Source organism: Emys orbicularis, chromosome 6 (assembly GCF_028017835.1).
Source record: "Emys orbicularis isolate rEmyOrb1 chromosome 6, rEmyOrb1.hap1, whole genome shotgun sequence".
Classification (NCBI taxonomy): domain Eukaryota; kingdom Metazoa; phylum Chordata; order Testudines; family Emydidae; genus Emys; species Emys orbicularis.
The window spans coordinates 96,439,955-96,465,215 of NC_088688.1; the positions used below are offsets into that span (position 1 = coordinate 96,439,955).

The window sequence follows — 25,261 nt, forward strand, 5'->3', positions numbered from 1 at the left end:
CATATGGCAATGCATCAAGTGCTGCACAGAATGTGAAAGGAAAATCTGACGTAAATGAGCATTCCAATGCATTTGATGATGGTGCAATGGTCAAAAAAAGATGCCAGTGATGACAGTTGAACGTCCCTTTGCCTTCCCAGCCCCCTTCATATATTCTCAGGCATAGGATGACAAAGGGAAGTCCACGGGTCACATGAATAGATACTGTAGACATGTTACATTGTTGGAATTCCCTTCTCCACACAACCAGAACCACCCCAACCTTGCTGTTTAGTTCCTTCACTCTGCCTGTTGAGGAATAAACTACCCTACTACATACAGAATGAATTATTAAACAAGAAAGACTGATGCCCTTGCTTAACACTCTAACACAGTCCTCGTTACTTAGCTCATTGATTGTATGAAGTAAAGGTACAGATCAAAACTTTGGAGCTGAACACTTTCAAACTGTGAATTGGAGCTGAATGTTGTGTCTGACCCCTATCTTATAAGGTGACAAAATAAAAGCTTGGATTGAAACAACCCTAGTCTCAGGAAAAATTCAGATTTGGATTGTATTTGTTGCCATCTCTAGTCTGAAGAGATGCTTATGCCTGTGTTACAGAAGCAACAATATCTGAAACCAGCCAAGTTTTAAAAGGAGCCAGCATGGTGCAGTGGCTTTACCACAAGACTGGAACTCAAGAGATCTGGGTTCCATTCATTCAGACAATGACTTGTCATGTGAACTTGGACAAGTCATTTAATCTCTCTCTGTTTCATTTTCACCCTCTGTAAAAATGGGAGCAATGATGCCTAGCACTCTCTTCAGTGTACTTTGATATCCTGGGTGAAAAGCATTATGTGAGCGCTAAGACCAAAAGGTAAATTGGGACAATGTGCTGTGATTTAAGATGTGAGCACTAATGGAATGGGTGCACTCCCTCACGAAGCATTCATTCAGTTCCTGCAGGGATATTTTGTCTACTGTTTGGCATCATAATTTATTCTGAAAAGGGCACTGAATTGTTTTTGTTTTTTTTTTTTAAAGAAAAGGAGGCTTCTACCATTACTATGCCACAAATGTAAATAAAGAGAAGAAAGCACCTGAGAGGGAGTAAAAACAGAACAATCAAAACCCCCAATTCCTCCTCCCCCCCCCCCCCCCCCCCCCCGCATCCTGAAACATGCAAACCTTGATGTATAATTGGTTGGCTTTCTGGGGCTGTTTCTTAGGACTTTGCAATATTCACAGCAAGAAGCAAAACAAGGAAAAATAAGAAAATTTTAAGGATTATTATTTATAAACAATTTTTAAAAAATGTTAGAAAGCTCTTTGGTCTGAGTGTTCTGATGTAACTACAGGCCGATGTCACAGTGTTCTGTTATTTGCCACAGTAGCCTCCTTATTACAGATTTAGTTAGTAATTACAAGTTCATGGCCAGACTGTGCTAACCTCACTCACAATTAGTAGTTTCTTATTGCTTGGGAAGTTCCAGGGAAGCCAATGGGACTATTCTTAGGGTAAGGCACTACCAAATGTGAGTAAGGGTATCACAAGCTTGCCCTTTGCAGAGTAAGACATGGGCAAGACATACTTCCCAGGAAAAAAAAATCGAAGTGCTGAAGGATATGGAATTGGTGATTCAGTAGATGGTGCTTTTTCTGTGGGTATTTCTGCACTGCAGTTGGAAAGGTGCCTCCCAGCCCAGGCAGACAGATGCGCTAGCTCTGCTCAAGCTGCTAAGCTAAAAACAGCAGTGCAGACACTGTGGCTAGCCACCGGAGTTTGGACCCAGAGGTCTGGGCAGACTTATACTCAAGTGGCTAGCCTATGTCACCACCTTTGCCACAATGTCCACATGGCTATTTTTGGCACTCTAGCTCAAGCAGACCTAGCACATGTCTGTCTGTCCAAGCTGGGAGGCATGCTCCTAGCTGCAGTGTAGACATGCCCTAGGAGTCAGTATTTAACAAATAGTTCAAGAGGGTGCTTGGGGATGCTGGCTTGGAGTTTTGGTTTTACTAATGAGAAGTAAAGCTGAGATCTTGATCACTTGTGATCATTAAAGAGTCCATGAGAGTAGAGGTGTTGACACTGAGATCCTGATTAAATTCTAATATGGATAATTACATTTTTCTTATTTAAAATCCCACGGTGGCTTTAATTGGTTAAGATATTCTTCATCCTCTTCTCTGTCCCTAAAGTGTTGTGTAATGTTATTTGTAGCCATGATATAATACAATAGCTACTACCTTACATAATGGTTGCTGCATTTTGGTGGGGGTGAAATTATTTCACTCTCTATATAGGGTAAACTCCTGTCCCTGCATAAAAGGGAGGGTACAAAAAACTTCCCCCTCCACAGTGCAACACTTGGATAGGAATCTGGCCTACCTTTTACATTGAACACCAAGCTGGGAGAGCATTGAATGTATTCACTGGGGGCTGGGGCCCTACTTCCTTTAGAAGATCTGGTCTGCTGGCTCAGGAGTGTGACCCAGACTCCTTTGCACATATATTGAAATTGGCGCAACAATTACGTGCACTGCAGAGCATGTTCCCCCAAGTCTCTTGTGTTGGCCTGCCTGCTCTGGGAAAATGGCTAAAGAGCCTACCATACCCAATTAGACTTCTTCCATTCTACTGCTCTATTCTGCTTTTGAAGAGAGAAGCATTTTGTCCAATTCCACAAAGCACATTTAGGTTTGTGAAAGTTGCTACATAAATGAATTAACTAAAACATTTTGATTGATTTTAGGAAAACCCACACAGAATATAGCATGCTTTGATTTTATTTCCACTAGCTTAATGCAAGTGTTTCAAATATATCTTCCAGTGTATTAACTGGCTTCTTTGGTTCCTTATTTTTATTGTATTTCAGAGACTTCTGGAGAAATAATAAAAAAAAAAAAAATTAAAACAGAGCTCAGCTTTTGGGGTTTTTAAAAAATCTATTTTCCCAGCAGATATAAAATGCTCCATCAGCTTTTCCTGAAGAGAAACAAAATAGCTACTCTTACTGAGAGCAAAAAACTTTAATAAAAGAAAACTGCATGTCTGGCTTTGTTTGTTTTTCTTATCTATTATGACCAGATTAGGGCCCAGGCTTTATATCTATATATCCTTTTCTTCTTCTTCTTCATCTCTTGTGAAGGTGAAGCCCCCCAGCCCAAAGTTACACTTTATACTGAACAGGAAAATGAAGTAAATGTAAGCAAAGATTTTAAAATCAATTTCCAAAGCTAATGGAGAGTCTTTAGGGCCACAAATCAGGTTTGCAAATGTCTCATGAGCCCCTTTTTCTGCACTTATCGCAACCATGAGGGTCAATTATCCCTCGTATAAAGCATACTGAATGCAAAACTAAATAAAAAATGTTCCCTGGGAATTAAGTCCAAACATTTGGTGATAGAATAGAGCACAACATTGGCAGAGTTGGTACTTTCATGCAGCGCTGGAGTATTTGTTATATTTACTTGCCGTTTCCAATTATAAAAACCCAATTACTTGGTATTGAAAATGCTCATTTCCCTTTTGTTGAGCACAACCTGTGGAATAGGATAGCAAACTGCATCTCAAAATGCCTGAATGATTTGATGTTTAATAAACACTAACCACGGTTGTAGCTTCCATGTATGCTCTGCTCATGTGGAGTTTTCTCGTATCTCCAAATAAGACACTACACTCACAGGAAACAAAAGATAGGCTGAAGTGACTATTCAGTTTTCATAGGTACTGATTCAAAATGAAAACAGGCTCCATAAATCTATATGCACTTTCTGCTTCTAAGGGTTCCTTTTAGATTTTAAGAATAATGTTAACTGTAAAAGGAAATATAGCTGGCAAGAATGGTATAGTATATGGGCTTATCACCATACTTGCCAAATTGAGTTTCTTGTCAGAAGCAAATATATATGAGAATGTTCAAAGCAAGGACAATAATTGTCTGCTTGCTGGAATACTTGTGTATGTGAGGATATTCTATAATTAAACATACATTTTCTGTGCTATGTTTCCAGGTTCTGAAACCCAGGTGAGGGTATCAGTTAATAAGAATACTAACTAGAGCTGATGACAAAGTATTTATGCACATCCATTCAAATAAAAACTGAGAATTTGCTCCTACTGTAGTCACAATACCTTTTATTCATTTCCCATAAATATCTGTAGGACAGATTTTCTGGAGTTCTGCCCCATATTTACACTATCTGAGGATTAGGCCCTTGTATGAATGAATTTTCCCCCTTCCTTCCCACAAGAACATTCAAGAACAAGAAAAATACTGTATACATGTATGAGGTGATGGGTTTGAGAGCCAACCAATCTAGGGAGCAATAGCAATACCTCATGACTTAAGTAACCAGTAAGATCACAACAACAGTGATTACGAATAATAAATATGCAAAGAAATAGGCACCAAGATATCAAGTGGAAAAAAGAGCTAGGAGTATCTGACATGAGACTTTGTAAACATTGGGTAACATTTATTTAAAATATGGAGTACTAATGAAGCGTTCTTTTAATTACCCAGAGAACTTTCTGTAACAACATGTGTACACTACAGAGTGTCAACCAATTGGGATGGTTTTTTCCCCAACAAAGCTTAAACAGCCTTTGGACAACACCTACCAGTTGCATTATGTTACACTTGTAGTTATCTCAAACTGATAGAAAACTTATTATTTGTGAAGATAGCAAACGTGAATAATTTAGTGCCTGAAATTTTTAATGCACTGTGGATGATAACTTTTTTTTTTTTTTTTTTTTTTTTACCACCACTACCACATGCATCCGACAAAGTGGGTATTCACCCACGAAAGCTCATGCTCCAATACATCTGTTAGTCTATAAGGTGCCACAGGACTCTTTGCTGCTTTTACACCACTACTTAGTAATTTTCAGGCATGACTGATAAATGCAGCTAGATTTCCAATGCCATTGTGAAACTTAAAGTAGTAATGCACCATCAGTCATATCTGACACATCAGTATTTAATAGAAATACTTCATTAATGTCCGGGAATGTTATAATTGGATGATTTGCAATAGGCTGTTTTAAGTAATTAGATGCTTCACTGCACTCCACTGTCTGTTCAGTGGTTGCATCGTTTGAGTCAGATGGTGGACTGAGCTCTCCTCCTTCCACGTCGTCCTTTAATATTTTCCCAGAACAGGAACAAAGGCCTGGCTGTGCTCTTATTTCTGCAGGATCATGTAATTTTTACCAATCTCTAATCTTATGATTGTTAACAAAATCATATTTGGGGGGAAAGAAAATTAACCCATCTGTTTCAACTAATTTGTTTTTTAAACTGGCACCTTCAAAACCTACTTCTCTCCACCCTTCAGACATGATCTATGTTCTCTCATGCAACACAAACTATTCTGTATAGCACCATTAAAATGTCAAACAACATTCCGCAGCCAAATACATATAAACAAGCCAACTATATACAGCAGATTATAACATATCACAGAGATACAGTAGCTTCTACACAAGTAGAGGAGAGGTAAAATGCCCAAGTGTTGGGGAGAATAACTAAGCACGGGAAAAGCAGAATGGGCTCAGTTAGTGAGATTTGATTGTCTTAAGCAAAGAAGTTGGATCATATACCAGGGAAAAGGTGGATCTTGATGTATAAGAAGTTAGTATCTGGCACTTCTCTGTCTTCTATCCGAATACCTCAAAGTATTTTGTAAACGTTGCCATATTAAGCCTCAAAACACTCCTCTGGATTAGTATTATTATTTAAATTTTACATATAGGGAAATTAAAGAATGGAGAGGTTAGGTGACTTGCCAAGGGCCACACATGAAGTCTGTGACAGAACCAGGAACGGAACCTACGTCAAGACACAACGAGACAATTTCCGAAGGTGAAAGTCTGTTTACTAGAAGGCTATGTCGTCTACAGGAAAAAGTGAAAGAAGAGTGGGTCTGGTATTCGGAGAGGGATGGGCTGAAGAGAGAGACGAAGTGAGGGAGAGACAAGGAAAGAAAGTCCACAAAGGATATTGAAGACTAGAGGAAAGATTTGTAATTGATTCTGAAATGGTTAAGAAATTATTAAGATTTTGGAAGATGGGGCTGATGTGATCCTCCATATGAACAAAATGAAGCGTTGCAAGTTTAGATTTAGATGGATTTTAAAAATGGAATGACAGTAGCCAAGAGGAGATGGAGGCATGCCTGAGAATTTCAGAAGAGTAGTAATCAAGATAGCTTCCATGCTATAGTGATATATATTTCAGGTACCAGTGCCTGTGTAATTCCAACTTGTTGAATAGTGGAGTTAGCCATATTTCTCAGCATATTTTAAGCACCTAAATCTTTATTTTGGCACCTGAGTCACTGGTTTGATTTCCAAAGGAGTGGAACTCAAGCATTTCCATGTAGCTTGCCATAACGTAACTGCAGCGGTACCATGTTATCTCTTGGCAACAACCCCCACGCTATAGCTTATCCAAATGTTCAGAGTCAAAACTTGCAGTATTTTGATCCTGTCAGATAACATCTATGATGTATATACTGTAATGGGAGACATTTCAGCATTAAGTGCATTTTTAGAAGCACTGAACCAGAAATCAGTAAAGTATTAGTGGTGAGGGATAACAACACTGAATTAGAAATTGTCTGACTTGCCTGTGTTAGTTCTGGCTGTTAAGGAACCTAAATGCCTGCTCTATTGTAGAAATAGTCTACTCATAGCATCACAGCTTGAAGAGAACTGAACTCTAGTTATAGGTCCATGAAGCCTTTTACCCTTTGAGTAGGGAACTTTGCTCTCTAAACATTTCTCATGGAAACTATTAATATAATTTTACAATTCATTTGTAAAATATTCTTAAAATATAATGGATAATACTATTTTTATTCTGCATTTAAATTGGGTATAAATTATCTCTTCTATTTTGTGACAAATTGTCTTTGTAATACTGTATGAATAGGTTATAAGTTTAGCAGGCAGCTCAGAGAGACCTGCTCATAACCTGAGGAGAGAACTCTGCACAGGGGCAGCCATGCAGTGGTCAAACTCTGTCTTAACCCTTTTCCTCTGACTACGGAGTGGAGTGATCACCAACCTACATACAATCAAGGATGAGGTCAAGGAAACCATGAACATACACAATATCTTCCCAACTCTGCACAGAGATGGAAGTGGGATGGGTCTTCTCCAACTGACTGGCAGCTGGGGAGATGCAATACCTCAGCATGTCCCAAGAAAGAGAGAGTTCCTGGATGGCAGCTTCAAAAATGGATCTGTATCTGTGAGAAGATGGGGCCCCCATCAGGAATGAAAATAACCTATTCCCAGTATCTGGTGGATGCATGGACAAGGGGAAGGAAGACAGCTCCCCTCCCCACCCTCTGTCCAACGGATCCCTCCAACTTTCCCCCTAAACAATAAAGGCACAGTTCTAGTCCCTTTGTCTCCCTCCTGAAAGAGCTTCACACCGCTCAGGTATAGAGTGGTGATCAGCAGCCTCCACTTTCATAGACTTCAGTGACAATTGTCCTCAGGGTAGGTCCAGGTAACTTGGCTATGTTTAAAGTATCATGGGGCGAGGGGCAGGCAAGATTTGCTCTAAGCACATTTTCAGGCCCATATATTGATCTCTGACTCCATGCACAATTCACTTTGACACAACCAGTATATGACCCTGAGTGCTGGGCCACAAGTTGCAGACACAACAGACACCAACTTTGGATAACTTTCCCTGTGTCTGAAAACATTATTCTAATTTCTAAACCATTAATGGAGCCAAATACTGAAATCCAGAATTGAGGCAATGAGGGAGGTAAGAAGTGGGGTGAGGGGAAGATGGTGGTGGAGGATAAGGCTTTCTAAATCTCAGGAACAGTACTAATTACTGATTTCCAGAGAAAATATTCCTTGAGGATATTTCCCGAATTGTGCTTCATACATTTATGCAGAGCCTAAACTAAGCACAGTGCTTTACATTCAGTACAGGCATATTAGCCACTGATGAGTGATCAAGAATAATGTCACTTTAATGAGAGAACTAGTTTATATTTTCAGAATTATCTGGCACACTTGGAGGCCTCCTCTATTCTTACATTTTAATAATATGACTCATCTGTACTCCCCTTTGACTTGCCTAATATATTTGTGTATGATCTAGTTTTCAGCTATTTTAGGAGGTCGTGCAAACTAAAAGCCTTTGTTTAGATGTGGTCTACATCACTGAGCCTCTAAAATACTGTTCAATACATTGAAAAAGAACCTAGAATCAAGGCAAAGATGTTAAAAAAAAAAAAAAAAAACCACAAAATGTAGATCTTGTATGGGATGGGAAAGGTCAAGAGTTTTTATAACACGTTTTGAATAAAACGACAATCCTACTATCTGTGGCTGAGATGGTTTGCCAACTGTTCATTAGTTCCTGAATCAGTGCTACTGCCTAGCCCTTTGCTCTTCTGTGATTAGGTCAAAAACATGCCTTTTTCTGACTTTTCTGTCTCTGAGGACTGGAGACTGATACTGTCAAGGGGCATTTTCCACTTCAGGCTGCTGATTATTTAAAACTGTAAATATGGGCATACATCCACAATTGTGCACACTCTGGTTCAGATGTAAGTCCCTTCATAGCAGTGCCACTATGCATTCTGGGGCAAGCAGTAAGGATGTCCACTATGCTGCTTTTTCTGCTAGAAGTATAAGGGAAAGGCATCAGAGAGCAGCCATCTGTTTGACCCAATTGTGCAGGTGTTCTTTATTTTATCTCATCCATATGGTAACCTTAATAATTAAGCTTGGCAAACCTCAGAATTATTTTTGAAACAAACTCAAGTACACTATGTTTTGTTTTGTTTGGCTGAAGGTTATTTCCAAGTCCTACATCTCCTCTTGTAAAGCCACCCACTTTCCAGACTTCATTGCACCATGACCTGTGAACTCCCACTCAGCAGCCTTCCCTCCACCAGTTCTTCCAAATTTCCTGTCGCCTTACCAACACTTCCTCTGGCTTTTGGATCCCCCTACCACTGAAGATATGTTGCAAGGCCAAACTGTTTTTATTTGAGGCTCTGATGCTTCCACTTTGAAACCTTGCATAATATGGCTGGCAGAAGAGTTTGGTGTGCTCCGAATTGCATTATGAGTCAGAGCTGAAAGTTCAAGCAGATGTTCCAGGGCCAAGTCATCTTTATATGTTATCTTTAAAGGTGTGTGTATAGGAAGACAGAGGTATATGAAGGTGTGTATATGAAGTAGTAAAGGTAGAATTGAAGATCAACTGAGGGGCAAGAGTCAGAGAGAGATGAGTTGGGGCCACAATGGAAGATCAGCCAATGCGTGGACAAGAACGGAAGAGGAGGGAGGAAGAGTTATATAATTTTGGATGAGGTGGCTCCAGCGGGGTTGGGGGTAGTGTCAAGGAGAGAGGTCTTCCATAGTTTAGGAGATGCTGGTAACAGTCAGGTAAGTATCTAACTTGAACAGCTGAAGCTTTTAAAGTTAATTCATTAATACTAATAATGCCTTTCAGTAAATTTACTCTTTTGCCTAAAATGAGCTAAGGTAAATATCTAAGTGAAAAGGGATCAACAATTCCAATAAAGTCATTTTTACATGAAGTTTCCCTAACGTGATTGTTGTACTATAGATTGAATCTCCTCAAAAGTCCTCAAAGTAATTATTTATGCCACAGCTTGATATAGTAAGGCCAGGTCTACACTACCGCGGTAGTTCGACGGCTGGCAATCGAACTTCCGGGTTTGATTTATCGCGTCTGGTCTGGACGCGATAAATCGATCCCGGAAGTGCTCGCCGTCGACTGCGGTAATCCAGCTCGGCAAGAGGAGTACCGCGGAGTCGACGGGGAGCCTGCCTGCCGCGTGTGGACCGCGTCTGAACCGCGGTAAGTTCGAACTAAGGTATGTCGACTTCAGCTACGTTATTCACGTAGCTGAAGTTGCGTACCTTAGTTCGAATTTGGGGGTTAGTGTAGACCAGGCCTTAGATTACATTATTTGTACCATTGTTGAACATGATGCTTTGCTGTTGGTTAACTTAAGTTTAGATCATATTGTGCCTATTTGCCGAGGATATGTACATACTGCTACCTGAGAAGAAAAGAGATGCCCACTGATGGGTGAAAATAGTAAGCCTGGAAACAGTAATAATCTAGAAAATACTTCCCATTTTGGCTTTTTTGGCATGAAAACAGTTGGATCTTGGAGTGAAGTTGGAAGCTCTGAGGCATACTTCACTCTTCATAAGTTGCTATATTGAACTGCTAAATCACATTTGTTATCTAGTTTGTAATGTCCGTATAAATGTACAAGAATTTCAACTTTAACATGGAAGGTCCTTCTTGATATACAGGCCTTCACCCCAAAGTGGCTGGTTTGAATTCAGCCCTGTTTGATAATGTATGAAAGTCTCTACTATTTAGAGCTGGGCGTGAAATGGTTATCCTGTCCCATGAATATTTACGAGTTCAAAATCTTTTCTCATCTTGAATTGAGATGAAATGTCACAATTGCAAAAATATTAATGAAATGAAAAAGATTTTTTAATTTTTGGGGGGTCAATCAAAACACTTATTTTAAAACAGATAGAAACTGAACCCCCCTTTCAGTCTAATTAGTTTAAATTTCATAATTTTTTGTTTAGAAAACTCCAAAATAAAACGTTTTGACAATTTTGAAATTTTTTCTTGGCATTTTTTTGAGTTGGGAAATTTGTTGAACCCAATTCTGTTTTTCAAACAGTTTCAGTTTTGACAAATGGGCCATTTTTTTGATGAAAATACGATGCCTCAAAAATTTTCCAACACACTCTATTACCATGTAATGGCTGCTTGGTTAAATGAATTTTGTGGTCTCATTCCAGTTTCAGGTATCCATATCATAAAAGCTACCACCACAGTTGGCTCTAAAATGCAACTTTGTTGAAAGTTCTCAGCAAAGAGGCTGTGGATTCAATTGCTATTCAACTGGTTTTCTTCCCTGCTTGCTAAATGGAACATTTTCCTACATTTTCTGAGTTTTAATTTTGTCTTTGGAAGTACTGCATTGTTGTCTAAAGGATATAGAAATATACGTACCATGACAGAAAAATTTTGGACTCAATCTAACTTTGCCGTGGAATGAACCCTAATAGCTTTGGCCACTATGGTCAAACTACCAGAAACTAATTCAACTTATGTTATTTGAGCTCTACTTGTACATTTGTGCACCTAAAATGTTATTTTTGTTTACTTTACATACAGTAACTCATGTTTACCATGTTACTAAAAAAATCCCATCCCCTTTGTAGATCAACATTTATCTACTTAGATTCTCAGTGTCCTTCCTATAGTTGTCATTTATACAATAATAGAGAAATATGTTACTCACTTGTGTTTATCTTCTGAAGTGAGATGTGCTTTTCCAGCTGTCTACGAAGTTTCACTTCTGCTCCATATTTGCCAGTAGTCCCATTGTCAGCCAGAATAAAATGGGAGTGCATACTATTGAGTACTGTCAGTTTACTCATAGGATTGGACATTGTCTGGTATGGTCGGACCACCTGCATTATAGAGACAGAAAACGCTCAATATGACAAGACAGCAAACACCCTCTGATTAAAGTAAATCACGAGGTACAAAATATTTATTCTGAGTTGTAGAGAGGTCACAATTAAAAAGTAATTGTTTGCCAATAGTTACTACTTTATAGAATTTGAGATATTGCAATTTCCATTTATACATCACATAGGAAAGAACTGTGGCACTTGCAACAGTGTGGTATTTTTTGGTAAATATTGACTTACTAAGGCTACCACTGTTAAAAAGAACTCTAGGGTATTCTCTTTCAATGGGACTGGTAGTCTGAATAGTTACCTTTCAGTCACCTTAAAGAATTTTAGAGCAATCACTACATTTTGTATTTTACTTGCACAACTGTATACCCCTTACTTACCTTATTTTCATCATTCTGTGCTTCAATAGCCATTGCCATCTGCGAGTTTATCTTTCCTCCCATCAATCCAACAGAAAGGAGTTTTCATTCTCTGGTATTTCTGTGTCTCACTTTTTCTTCATAGCATTCACCAGCAGAATGAAAACTGTTCTCTGTAAAAGTCTAGTCTACATTCTATTGCTTGCCCTATCTTTGCTCAAACTTCTCATTCCGCTTTGTTTCCCCCTTAAATCAAGGTGAAATTCACACTTATGTAGAGGGCCAGGGCAAGACCTTTACACCACTTAAATGATAAATCCCACTTAAGACCTCAAAATAGGGGAAAGGCCTTGTGCAGGCACTCTGCCCATTGGTGAATTTCACCCTCAGAAGAATACACACGTTGTAGCCATGTAAGCTATGTCATCAATCAGCAAAGATAATAGTTAATATATACAAGCTTGCAAATTATACCACAAGTAACCTAGTTGTTCCAATAGTGCTGTACTTTAAACATGTGTACAATTACTCGGCTGTATAGAAAAAGGGAACTATTTGGAAAAAAATCAATTTAATGGATAACATACAACTTTGATGGTAGTTTATTTATCATTTTAAAAGATAATGATGTCCGGCATGATTTATAGCTGTATTAATGTGACATGATGCATCACAGTAGGAGGGACAATCAAATAATAGTATAAGACATGGTGGATAACAATAGCTGGTGAGCTCTTGTGATGAGGGCTTGTCTTCAGTGTGTTTTCTGTGCTGCCTCTAGGACACCTATGGGCACCAAAAGTCTGCTATTAACTAAGGGCTTGTCTACCTGGGGAAACAGCCAGGCAATAGTTACTCCACACTAGCTCCTGAAGTGGGCATGCTTATTCCACACACAGAGTGCCTTTTTTGCAGTTAAATTTCCATTTTGGAAGTGGATTAAGCTAATCCACAAAAAGGCACTCAGTGTAGAAAAACTGTCCACCTGGGGACCTAGTGTGGAATAGCTACTGTGCTTTAAATTCACACCCTAGTTTATTTTGCAATAGCTTCTCCATGTAGACAAGCATTTAGAAAGAATCTGAAGCCCCCTTTTCTCTTGTTCTTGTAAAAGATTTATGATGGAAAAGTAAAGGTTTATAAATACTATTACTTGATTGAACTTCCCTGGCCAGAGGGCTCTTTTTATGTTCCTAAAATGTCAGTGCTTACAGTACTTTTGTTGGTCCTTTGAAGACAAAGGAAAGCCTACAGACCTCTGTAATTGTTATAAAGCATCACACAGATCTGTATTCAGTTAGGCATTTGCCATAGAGAGAGAAAAGACCAGGAGGGTGGCTTGCCAATATTGTGCAGTTCCTCCCTGTACTGGAATAGGAGATTGATTTTGGCTGTAGTTTCTTTTATATTTTTTTCTTCTTTATCCCCTCAATCATATAGCATTTATTCCATAGAGGAGTAAATATAAATAAACATTAATGCTTTGTTGAAATAGACTCATCAGCTAGGTTTTCTTATATTAGTAAAGTGACCATGCATCCATTGCCTCAGACCAAAGAAACCTTACAGAGTTTGGTTACTATTATCTGCTGTCTGGCAGCAGTATCTCATGAGCTATATACCAGAAAGTTAGGGCAAAGAAAGTAATTCTGAGAAGAGGGGAAAGAAGTTTGCCTACCTACTGCATGGTTATAAAGAGGGGAAAAATTCAGCCTGCTGGCAAATGAAATTTTGCTGCCCAGACCTGTAGTTTGCACCTCAAAATAAGATGCAGTGATTTCTGCAACTGTTAAGCATCTTCAGATAGTAATGTTCTGACATAGAGGGATAAGGAGTTGCAGTTCAAAAGGTGGTATGGTATAGCACTGTACAGATTCATTAATGCTGCTTGGATGCGAATGAGAAGGAAATGTTCTGGTTTCACGTCTGCTGTTAAAACAAAAGATTTGGATATACAAGAACTTGAACCATCATATTAATCAAAATAAGAAATGAGTAAATAAGGAGATCTCTTACAGTGAGATTACGCAAAGCATGAGCAGTTAGTTCATTATCTGGCTATGTAGACTCTCTGGTCAGACCCTACGCTACCAGCACTTGCAGCTATCTTCGAGACACCACTGACTTCCTGAGGAAACTACAATCCATTGGTGATCTTCCAGAAAACACCTTCCTAGCCACTATGGATGTAGAAGCTCTCTACATCAACATTCCACACAAAGATGGACTACAAGCCGTCAGGAACAGTATCCCCGATAATGTCACGGCAGACCTGGTGGCTGAGTTTTGTGACTTTGTCCTCACCCACAACTATTTCAGATTTGGGGGCAATTTATACCTTCAAGTCAGCGGCACTACTATGGGTACCCGCATGGCCCCACAGAATGCTAACATTTTTATGGCTGACTTAGAACAACGCTTCCTCAGCTCTCGTCCTCTAGCGCCTCTACTCTACTTACGCTACGCTGATGACATCATCATCATCTGGACCCATGGGAAGGAGGCCCTTGAGGAATTCCACCAGGATTTCAACAATTTCCACCCCACCATCAACCTCAGCCTGGACAAGTCCACACAAGAGATCCACTTCCTGCACACTTCAGTGCAAATAAGCGATGGTCACATAAACACCACCCTATGCCAGAAACCTACTGACCACTACTATACGTACCTCCAGACCACATCACACGATTGTCTACAGCCAAGTCCTAAGATACAACCACATTTGCTCCAACCCCTCAGACAGAGACAAACACCTACAAGATCTCTATCAAGCGTTCTGAAAACTACAATACCCACCTGGGGAAGTGAAGAAAGAGATTGACAGAGCCAGAAGGGTACCCAGAAGTCACCTACTACAGGACAGGCCTAACAAAGAAAGTAACAGAACTCCACTAGCCATCACCTACAGCCCCCAACTAAAACCTCTCCAGCGCATCATCAAGGATCTACAACCTATCCTGGAGGACGATCCCTCACTCTCACAGACCTTCGGAGACAGGACAGTCCTTGCTTACAGACAGCCCCCAAACCTGAAGCAAATACTCACCAGTAACTACATACCACACAACAGAAACACTAACCCAGAAACCAATCCCTGCAACAAACACCGTTGCCAACTCTGTCCGCATATCTATTCAAGGTACACCATCATAGGACCTAACCACATCAGCCACACCATCAGGGGCTTGTTCACCTGCACATCTACCAATGTGATATATGCCATCATGTGTCAGCAATGCCCCTCTGCCATGTACCTTGGCCAAACCAGACAGTCTCTATGCAAAAGAATAAATGGACACAAATCAGACATCAAGAATTGTAACATTCAAAAACCAATAGGAGAGCACTTCAATCTCCCTGGACACTCAATAACAGACTTAAAAGTGGCCATTCTTCAACAAAAAAAAACTTCAAAAACAGACTCCAACGAGAAACTGCAGAACTGGAATTAATTTGCAAACTTGACACCATCAAATTAGGCCTGAATAAAGACTGGGAGTGGCTGGGTCAGTACAAAAAGTAATTTTCCCTCTGTTGATACTCACACCTTCTTGTCAACTGTTGGGAATAGGCCACATCCACCCAGATTGAACTGGCCTCATTAGCACTGACCCCCCACTTGGTAAGGCAAGTCCCATCTTTTCATGTGCTGTATATTTATACCTGCCCACTGTATTTTTCACTCCATGTATCTGATGAAGTGGGTTATAGCCCACAAAAGCTTATGCCCAAATAAATGTGTTAGTCTCTAAGGTGCCACAAGGACTCCTCGTTGTTTTTGCTGATACAGACTAACACGGCTACCCCTCTGAAACCTGTTCACTATCTGTGATACTTCTTGTTACAATAAAGATCAGAGACTACACAGTGATACTCCAATCCTCTTTGAAGGTTAAGAAAAATTCTAAATGGAGACAGCAAAACTCCATGCTTTGTGGTTATTCCTTGGGGAAGCATGGCTCTGCAGCAAGACCACAAAGTTTCAGTTTATCATCCTTACTGATTTCCATTTCTTTTGTTCTTTCCCATCCTTCATGTTTCCTGGGCAAGTTAAAAGACAGTATTACGAAAATGGATTAAAACCTTTTGATAATTCTACCATAAAGACAAAGCCTAAGTCGAGTTGTCTACACTTGAATTAGCTCTTCTACAGTTAGCCTAGCTCAGGTGAGAGCGGCCACACTGGCCGCGGTTCACCGTCCCGGGCCAATGGGGGCGGCGGGAAGCCGCGGCCAGCACATCCCTCGCCCGCGCCGCTTCTCGCCGCCCCCATTGGCCCGGGACGGCGAACAGCGGCGAGTGGGGGCCGCGATCGGCCGAACCTGCTGCGTCAGCAGGTAAATAAACTGGCCCGGCCCGCCAGGGTGCTTACCCTGGCGAGCCGCGTGCCAAATGTTTCCGACTCCTGGCATAGAGGGATTGAATTACTGCTCAGTTGTGCTACCTCGAGCGGTAGGCTATATACCTTTATGGACCAGCCAACTTGAGTTAAAACCCCACCAAACTCAAGCTAACGGTTGACATGTGTGGTTGGGACCCAAGTCAGGGGCAACACTTGAGTTATAATTCAAGGTAACTGTGCAGGGCAGATAAGGCCATACCTGAATGACAAGTAAAAGCCTCAGTTAATTCTTTCACGAATGATTCCATGATTTGTCACACGAACAACAGAGGAGACGGGGAAGCCTTCAGCAGAGCAGGAGCAGGGAGAAATTACATATACATACAGTATTATTACTATTACGTATATAGAGAGACAAGGTAGGTGAGGTAATCTCTTTTATTGGACCAACTTCTGTTGGTGAGAGACATACGTTTTTGAGCTACACAGAGCTCTTCTTTAGGTGGGGAAAAGGTATTGAGTGTGTCACAGCTAAATACAAGATCAAACAGATAGTTTAGCATAAGCAGTGAGCACACATTCTAAGGGACCATTCCAGGTGAAGTGTCCCATTAAAACCTCTGTAGTCATAGGACAAAAAGGGGGGCTAATGGGTTACAGATTGTTATAACAAGTTATAAATCCAGTGTCTTTATTAAGACCATGACTTTTAGTGTCTAGCAAAGTTATGAATTTAAACTCCCAGGCTCATTTTTTGAAAGTGTTGTGCAGGTTTCCTTTGAGGATGAAGACTGATAGGTCAGATATAGAGTGATCGCTTTGTGAAAAGTGTTCACGCGCAGGTCATACAGTGTTTTTGTCCTGAATGAGGGTCCTGTGGCACCTTTAAGACTAACAGGACCCTCTGTTGCTTTTTACAGATCCAGACTAACACGGCTACTCCTCTGATACTTGTCCTGAATGAACTCACACGGGAAAACAACGTGTAGCTTGAAAGCTTGTCTCTCACAAACAGAAATTGGTCCAATAAAAGATATTCCCTCATCAACCTTGTCTCTCTACTATTCAGGAACCGACGCGGCTACAACAACACTGCACATTATGTATCTACACATACCAGGAGAGGATATATCATCTAGACCAAACTTGTTGCATTCCAAGATAAAATGAGTGAGATTCTATAGTTTACAATTAGAGGCACAGCTCTAAGTGAAGCATGGGGCGGGAGGCATGCAAAGGTAGCTTTAAGCCACCTTTCCGCCCTCCTGATCCTGGGCTACTCTGGGGGCTGGAGTAGTTCCTGGTGTAATTTAGATAGACCAGGGTGTGTTAGTGCCCCAAATCTCTGCAGTGCTACATTGCTGTAACCTCACTGCTAATATGTCCCTCCTATCTCATGCCTCTCAGGCCAGGGCTTGTTAGGGGGTCCTCTAAAGGTAGCCTGCATTTGTCTCCCTAAGGTCCTGCACTAGGGGAATTCCCTCTTGGCTAAAAGTGGGAATTTAAAGCCCCCTTTACATTGCTCCAGCCCCTTTATCCTGGGTAGGGGAGCCAAAGTGGGGATGAAAATCTCACCCAATATCTTGAACTAGGACTCAGTTACTTAACTAGGCTTATTTTCACCTCTTTTCCAATGATTGAAGTTCAAGCCCAGGTGCAACATATTCCTGGTGGACATTTGCTTTTATATTAACAAAATATACCAGAAAATCTTAAACAAAAGGATAATAGGTGATAATTTGATGGCAAAGGATACTATACAAAATTACAAAGTAATATATTCTGAATGACATGCTGATCAATGTCTATTTCCTTTTTCTCTTGTTAAGAAAACTGCTGCAATAACTTACTTTAAAAGTGTATATTCTTGGCTAGAGATAGAAAGGCAGAGAAAGGGAAAAAAAACATGGTCTGTAATTTGCAAACAGATGAGATTTTTCTTCTCTTTTTATGTTTTGACTTTGGTTCCTAGTATACAAACTGCAAAATCATATTTACTCTTCCTGAATGTTAAAGCTGCATTAGCTTACAAATAAATAAAAATAAAAACAAATAAATACATTAAAAATTAGAGGCAATTTGATCTGTCTCCTAATCTTATCAAACATATGATTCTCCTTGAATTAAGAAAATAGACCACAAAGTACAAGTGAAGACAGAAATGTCTGATTGTGAATTACAAACTATAATGTGCCATTGTCTTCCTCACAGATCCAACACAATTCCCACTGAAGTTGCACACACATAGCTGAGATTAGAATTTGACCCAATGGCTCTGCATATAACCCTGAGATGCATGAATGTGCTGGCAGATCAAGAAGGTGCTGCAAGGTACCTCTTCCCTCACCTTGCACACATAGGCAGGATTCCCAACTAGTTCTTAAGGAAGCACTGGAAGTGAGGTCCATAGGTAACAGAATCCATCAGTAAAGCAGCCCAAATAAAAATAATAGTTCATGTGAAATTGTAGTCTTTAAAAACCCTTAAACCCAGGGATATTAGCTAGATATGATCTGAGGAAGCCAGGATTTATTTTTGTAAAATGAAAAGTAGGGACGTTTTGGATTCATCTTCCATTTAACCCAACCTACGTAAATTTAGGGGCTGGATAAAAGGTTCCAGTTTCGGCTCATCTCTAGCATCATAACACAGAATATTTATGGTGCATTTCAACTTCAAGTACAGTGCAGTCATCTGTTTAGAGCCTTCAGTTTTGTTCAGCCACTGTCTGTTTTAAATGTCGTGAACAATACAAAACAGTAGATTTCTGGGACTGTCAGGCCCATGCAGAGCGTATGCTACTGAAAATGCTTGCAAGCCGCAGCCATCCTGCTTTCAACACCTGGGGTTTCAGAATTCAGAACATGGTCAGTTTGTGAACATAAAATACTTGGTAAGAAAAAAATTCTTATAGTTTGTGAAGAATTTTGCACTGTAGCTTTGTTTGTGGTTATATTTCTTATTTCATGTGATGATTCTTACTGTGAATGGCCTTAGATTCAGTTAAGGTTTATACTGTGGACTTGCCTGTTCTTGTGTGAATACTGAATAATAAATCCAACCACAATTGTCTTCTCTTTACTGGGTAACATCCCTTGTCTAAAATAATAATTCCCTGCTTTCTCCAGAATTTCTGCTGTGCTTCTTTTCTGACCACAGAACAGTTGCTGAGTGCAAATCAGAGATTAGTTAAATAAGGGGGTGAAAAAACAACTTTTAGAAAAAGACTATATTAAGGTTCTGGATGAGACTGTTGCAGGCACAGAGGCCCGAGGACAGCAACAGTGCTGGTTCGTTGCCCGGCGTGCTTCGCGCCAATAAACATACCGGGGTGGAGAAACAATCAAAGTTTATTTGAGATCTCAAAGTGGTGCAAGGAGACAGGCAAGTCTCAAATCGAGCACATCAGTAAAAAATAGCTTCTCTCTTCTTATACTTTACAACTAAGCCCCCACCTCTCTCCCCTTGTACCACCCCCCCCCTCTACTCCTCCTCCCCTCTCTACCGAAGGCATGTTCATACATTTAAGCCGTTAAATCATTCTAGGGCTATAAATCTAGCTTGTTAGTAACATTCCTCTAAACAATCATTTGGTTCTGTTTACCCTTAGTTTACTACCCCTTCTCCAGCTAGAAACATGCAAACCTCATCATTATTGCTTAGGATCTGGTTATGAGCAAGGTCGTAATTGGTAACTGGCTATTTACACATTCCAATTCCTGTCCTTGGCTTTTGAGGCCGATTAGAGTTAAACATGGAAGGACAGAGTTTAAACATGGAAGAACTTTGGTTCATATATATAGGCCTAATGACGTCAACAAAACCAATACAAGCACGAAAATGCAGAGAGAACATTGAAACTCTTCCTCCCCGCTGTGCCAACATCCAGCAGTGTTTCAGTGCAGTCATGGAACAGTATGTGATTACAAACCTATAACCAGACTTCAGTGATTTAGCACAACAAGACTGGACCTCAACTTGAACTCTGAGTTGAATTGCTTCAAAGAGTTTAAGTTTTGTGGACTTAAAATTTCCTCCAAATATTCCAGTCCGTGTACTCCTCTTTCTACTCTCCTTTTGCCACATCATAGGATACTGGAGATATCATTTTATTCAGGGATTGTCTAGATAGGGATATTTGGGAAATTAAAATCCAAATTAATTGTTAACTCTCTTTAAACCATATTAAACCCATGTCAATACTCTTATTCAGTAACAGTAAATTAAGCTAAATCAAATGAAGGCCACTTTACTTCTGAATAAGAGTGTCCACAGAGAGGCTTAAGGCGGTTCAACTAATGCACTTTAAATCCAGACCTTTAGTTAATCACATCGTTTTCCTGGATATCCCTATATAGGCAAGCCCAGAGCTATACAATAAAAATGTATTTTGAATTAAAATACACAAATTTAATACTACCTTTCGTTGGTCTAAAATGTGTATTTTAATGGACTTCCAGAGCCAAAAGGGAAAATCCTTAAGTCATTATTCATTCCTTACTCACCCAGAACTCACATTGAAATCAACAGGAATTACACCTGAATTATTAATAATAATACCAAGAATCACACCAGAGGACAATCCACCATTACATTTTGAACAACAGTGCCACTAGCCTCACACAAGTTGATAGGTTGCCTGGTAGCCCAACATTATTCCTGAGAGTATACAGAGTTGTGTAGATCATGACTGCAGAACTTGCCACAGAACTGTGCTCCAGAATATCAGCTTTCATTTTTGTGTTTCTAGCCCTAAATTCATGTTTTCATTGTTGCCTTACAGAGTCTGCAGACAGGCTGAACAATGGTTTTGGGGGTGTGAACAGGTACTTTAATCTCAGAAGGTTAAGTCAAGTCTGAAACCTCAGGACAGGTAATTTAAATCTCAACCCTATTTAATTATTTAACTGCTGCCCATTTTAGCAGAAACATTCATTTTATGTGCTTATCCTGCAATCCCAAACTGCCTCCAAAAGCTTCACAGGAGCAAAAAGCCCCAGCTTCCTCCTGCCCAACTGGCAAAAACTCCAGCCTCCCCTCTGACAACCTCAACGATTGAGTTATGCTTTAAGACAAAATTCTGATACATACCGAAAACTGAAAATATGGGGGCAGTATACGATAAGTGGGATTTAATATTAACAGAACATGGGTGTCACTGTACTGATTGTATTGTTCATTTTAATATTTAATTAATTGAAAAACTTCTTTTCATTTAAATGAAACCGACAGAGAATTTTTAGTCTGGTGCACGATTGTGTCACAGAATCTGGAAACCTAACAGCTGAATTAGGTTCAGCGCTGCAGAATATGTGGGTTTTGGCTACATACCTGTGGTTTATAAGAATATGAAGAGCTCCTCTCCCTCTCCAGTGTGAAGAATCTGTGCACCATCCCATACAGGGAGTCCCCAAAGTTAAGGAAATTGATGTGCTGTGCAAGCTCGGAATGTTATTTTCAACAGCCAGAGCTTTATTATTTCCAAATCATATTTCTTTGCACAAGGCAAAGCATGTATTCCTCCTTCAGTATTACATATATACCACATTTGTACTTTAATAAAATTCATTTTAATTACTTGAGTGTTTAAAACAGTATATTCAATGAAGAATGCCTTTTAACATTCAGATAATTAAAAAATGGCTGACTAGTGTAAAACTTTCCAAACCTTCGTTGAACTTTCTAAAACATTTCCCGACAGTTCTCTCCACCCCCTATGAGTCCTCTTCCTTCTCCTAGCATGTCACACTCAGGCTGCACTCCTACTGCTACTGTGACTCTTTCCTTCCCTGACATCTGTTTAGCACGTCCTGCTCTGGGCTCCTGCCTCAGCTCCGGCTGTGTCTCTAATTGGAGTAGAGGAAAGGAGTAAGGTGTGCGGAGGCTAGTGAGGAGTGGGCAGGGAAAAGGAGGAAGGGAGTCATCTCAGACCCTGGCCCTGCCCATCCTGGGAACCTGTTAAGAAAGCAGGAGAAACAGCAGGGGAAGCTGGAGGGCAGACCCAAAAGGTGGAGTCTGCAGTCTAAAGCAAGAGGTTACTTAAGCCTGAATTCACACAAAACTCCAATTGAAATCAATGTGGCTTTTTAGCTGAGTAGCTTGTGGCTCATAGCTTTTGTGATAATTTTTTTTAAACAATGACTCTTCCTATGACATTAATTTATTTAAGGGTGAAAGGGACAGAGCCTACTGTAGGCATCAAAAGGAGGAAAGACAAATGAATTCATAGGGGCCTAGGCGAACATGTAACATTTCAAAAAACAATTTACAGTATGAAACTTCTGACATAGTTGCAGTGATGAGTCTGACTTCTCCATAAATCCATCATGACAAACCTCCAGCCCAAAGGACGGCTGGGAGTGTTGACAGGAGTGTTACATAATTTTGAAAACACTTGCTGAGCAAGTCAAATGCAGCGTGTGAGAGATTCTCACCCTTGTAAATATCACATGCAGAAGCAAATTTTCTGTCTCCAATGCTGCTGATAGTATCTCCTGCTCCACCCAATGAAGGGATGTTTTGACAATTTTTTCAGTTTTGATACTAATTTAACTAGACATAATAAACATACACAGAGCCACAATAGATACTGGAGTTTAGTAAGTCTTTTACTGTTGGTTGATTTGTTCTGAGGTTGTTTTTATATATATTATAGATATTTGTGATACTCATTTTTCTTGCTTTACTATGATTTATTTTACATGATCATGGTCCAAGGTGTATGTTATTCTTCTCTTGTGTTTTATTCATGATATTTTTCCTTTTCAGTAAGTTTTATGGCATTCACCATATTTTTAATATACAGATACTGGTTTCTGTATTGTAGGTCTTTCTCCTTGCCTGAATCCTGTTTCCTTAAATTATTTTTCTCCAAAACAATGAACTACATTTTGTGTGTGAGTGTGTGTGTGAGAGAGAGAGCGAGAGAGCAAGAGAAGGAGAGCGAGAGAGACAGACAGATATGCACACACTCCAAAAAATGCATAGAGCAAGAACTTCTAGGAACCATTCAATAAAATAAAGATAATATTATACATTAGGGATGTGTAGAAACAGAAGTGATTTAATTTTGCACTCTCTCATTGGTTAATCCAGTTTCCATTTTCTCTAAACTATCAAAGTTTGGAGAAGGGTTCAGATACAAAGTTACAATTTGTTCCTTATACATACACTTCAAAGGCCATAAATATTTTAGCTCTATGAAGCTCAAAAGCTTGTACATGCCAACAGAAGTTGGTCCGATAAAAGATATTACCCCACCTATCTTGTCTCAACCCTACTGACTTCAATGGAGTTGCATGGTTGTAAACTGATGGCAAAATTCCGCAAAAAACCCTCTTGTTTGTCACTCAGACAGTGGTATCCTTTTGAAATTTGCCGAATAGCTGTGCCAGCCTACAATTCTCAAACATGTTCACATTTTTCATTTTTGCAGTATTACTACTCTCTTGGCTCATCCCTAAATTCCAAAACAATACTCTGCCACTCATTTCACACAATTTAAGTCAAGTCTGACTGTTTGAAGTCCAGCATGTGTGTCAGCCTTGCACTTAAAATCACCAGGAATATTTTATTCCTGTGTTGCTATGGTTTTTGGCTTAGTTTTTAAGTGAATTCCCAATTGTGTCACAATAGGATACTGAATTATTCCCACAGAGCCCTCTCCTTGATGACCATCTCCAACCAGGCTCTGAGCACCCTCAGTATCTTGGCAGATTGAGCCCTAGTATTGTATTATGTAAAGGCTGGAGGCTGTGTAGATAGTGCAAAGTTGTACCCCACGATTCTCTCCCCCTCTTGTGGTTACATGTTGTTTAGTGAATTGCTATAAATTCCAGTTGAATCCACTCCTTTTTACTCTTATTGTAATTCCTTTCAATTTAACTGATAAGTGAATGCCTTTCCCCATTCTATACGGAGTGCAAATGAATAAATCCTGGTGGGAAGACACAGATTTAAAGTATCAGAGGGGTAGCCGTGCCACAGGACCCTCTGTTGCTTTTTACAGATTTAAAGTAATTCAGATAAAATAACTGTATTCTGTAATACAGTTGTTATAAATACATAAACCAATTCCAGTAGAATATAGACTGGGATTTCTAGCATCTACCCAAAATGTCAATCGCAAGTTCTCATTCAAAATACTCAGGAACAAGGGGTAGGGAAATTTCAAATGAGGCAAAGTCAAGAAAGCAGGCAGATTATTAATTAATGGAGATCTCCTATCTCCTAGAACTGGAAGGGACCTTGAAGGTCATCGAGTCCAGTCCCCTGCCTTCACTAGCAGGACCAAGTACTGATTTTGCCCCAGATCCCTAAGTGGCCCCCTCAAGGATTGAACTCACAACCCTGGGTTTAGCAGGCCAATGCTCAAACCACTGAGCTATCCCTCCCCCTAAAATATTATATTATTTATAATGAGAGAGGGAGATCCTGAGGTGGGAGGGATAGAGAGAAATCGAGCCCTAAAAAGGATGACATGAAGAAAGATGCATGGTAAATGTTACCTGTACCCCTTAGAAGATATGTGAGGCAGGGTTTCTGTGGAGCCCTGGCTCATGAATAAAGAATTCATATAATATGAGCCTTCCAAGGTTGTGGAATAATTATATATATAATATATTAATTGGGAAATAGTATGTCATTATTGAATTCAAGACTACAACATAGTACATTTGCAAAAGAGGGCAAAGTTCAAGTTGTGCATGAAACCTTAGCTTTGGCATTCTCTGACATTTAGTGATTTACTGTGCAACTTTAACAAGCTTTTAAAGTAGATTTTTAATGGAAATTCTTTGTCTTTTATTTTCAAAAGAAAAAAGCATACAAAATATATTAGAAAGAACTGGAATGCCTTATTTCATGAGCCTTACATAATCTACAGGATGGATTTCCTGTTCTAATCTTGCTATGCTCCCACAAAATATAAATTTAAGAACATGAAAATGCCTGACTTTTTGCCTTTTACCAAGCAGCTTCACTACAAATACTACTTCTATCTGAGAAGCACTGAGAAAAAGTAAAGG

At 39.7% G+C, this 25,261-nt stretch overlaps 1 protein-coding gene across 4 annotated transcripts in view; it reads right to left on the reverse strand.

The window, feature by feature from the left end:
- The window catches only part of TRPM3 (transient receptor potential cation channel subfamily M member 3), a 621,784-nt gene that overhangs the window by 140,481 nt on the left and 456,042 nt on the right, over positions 1 to 25,261 (reverse strand). For all 4 annotated transcript variants that reach the window (XM_065406154.1, XM_065406153.1, XM_065406152.1 and 1 more), the window contains exon 6: positions 11,348 to 11,519. In XM_065406154.1, the coding sequence (XP_065262226.1) occupies positions 11,348 to 11,519 (172 nt within the window). The remainder of the gene's footprint in view (positions 1 to 11,347; positions 11,520 to 25,261) is intronic.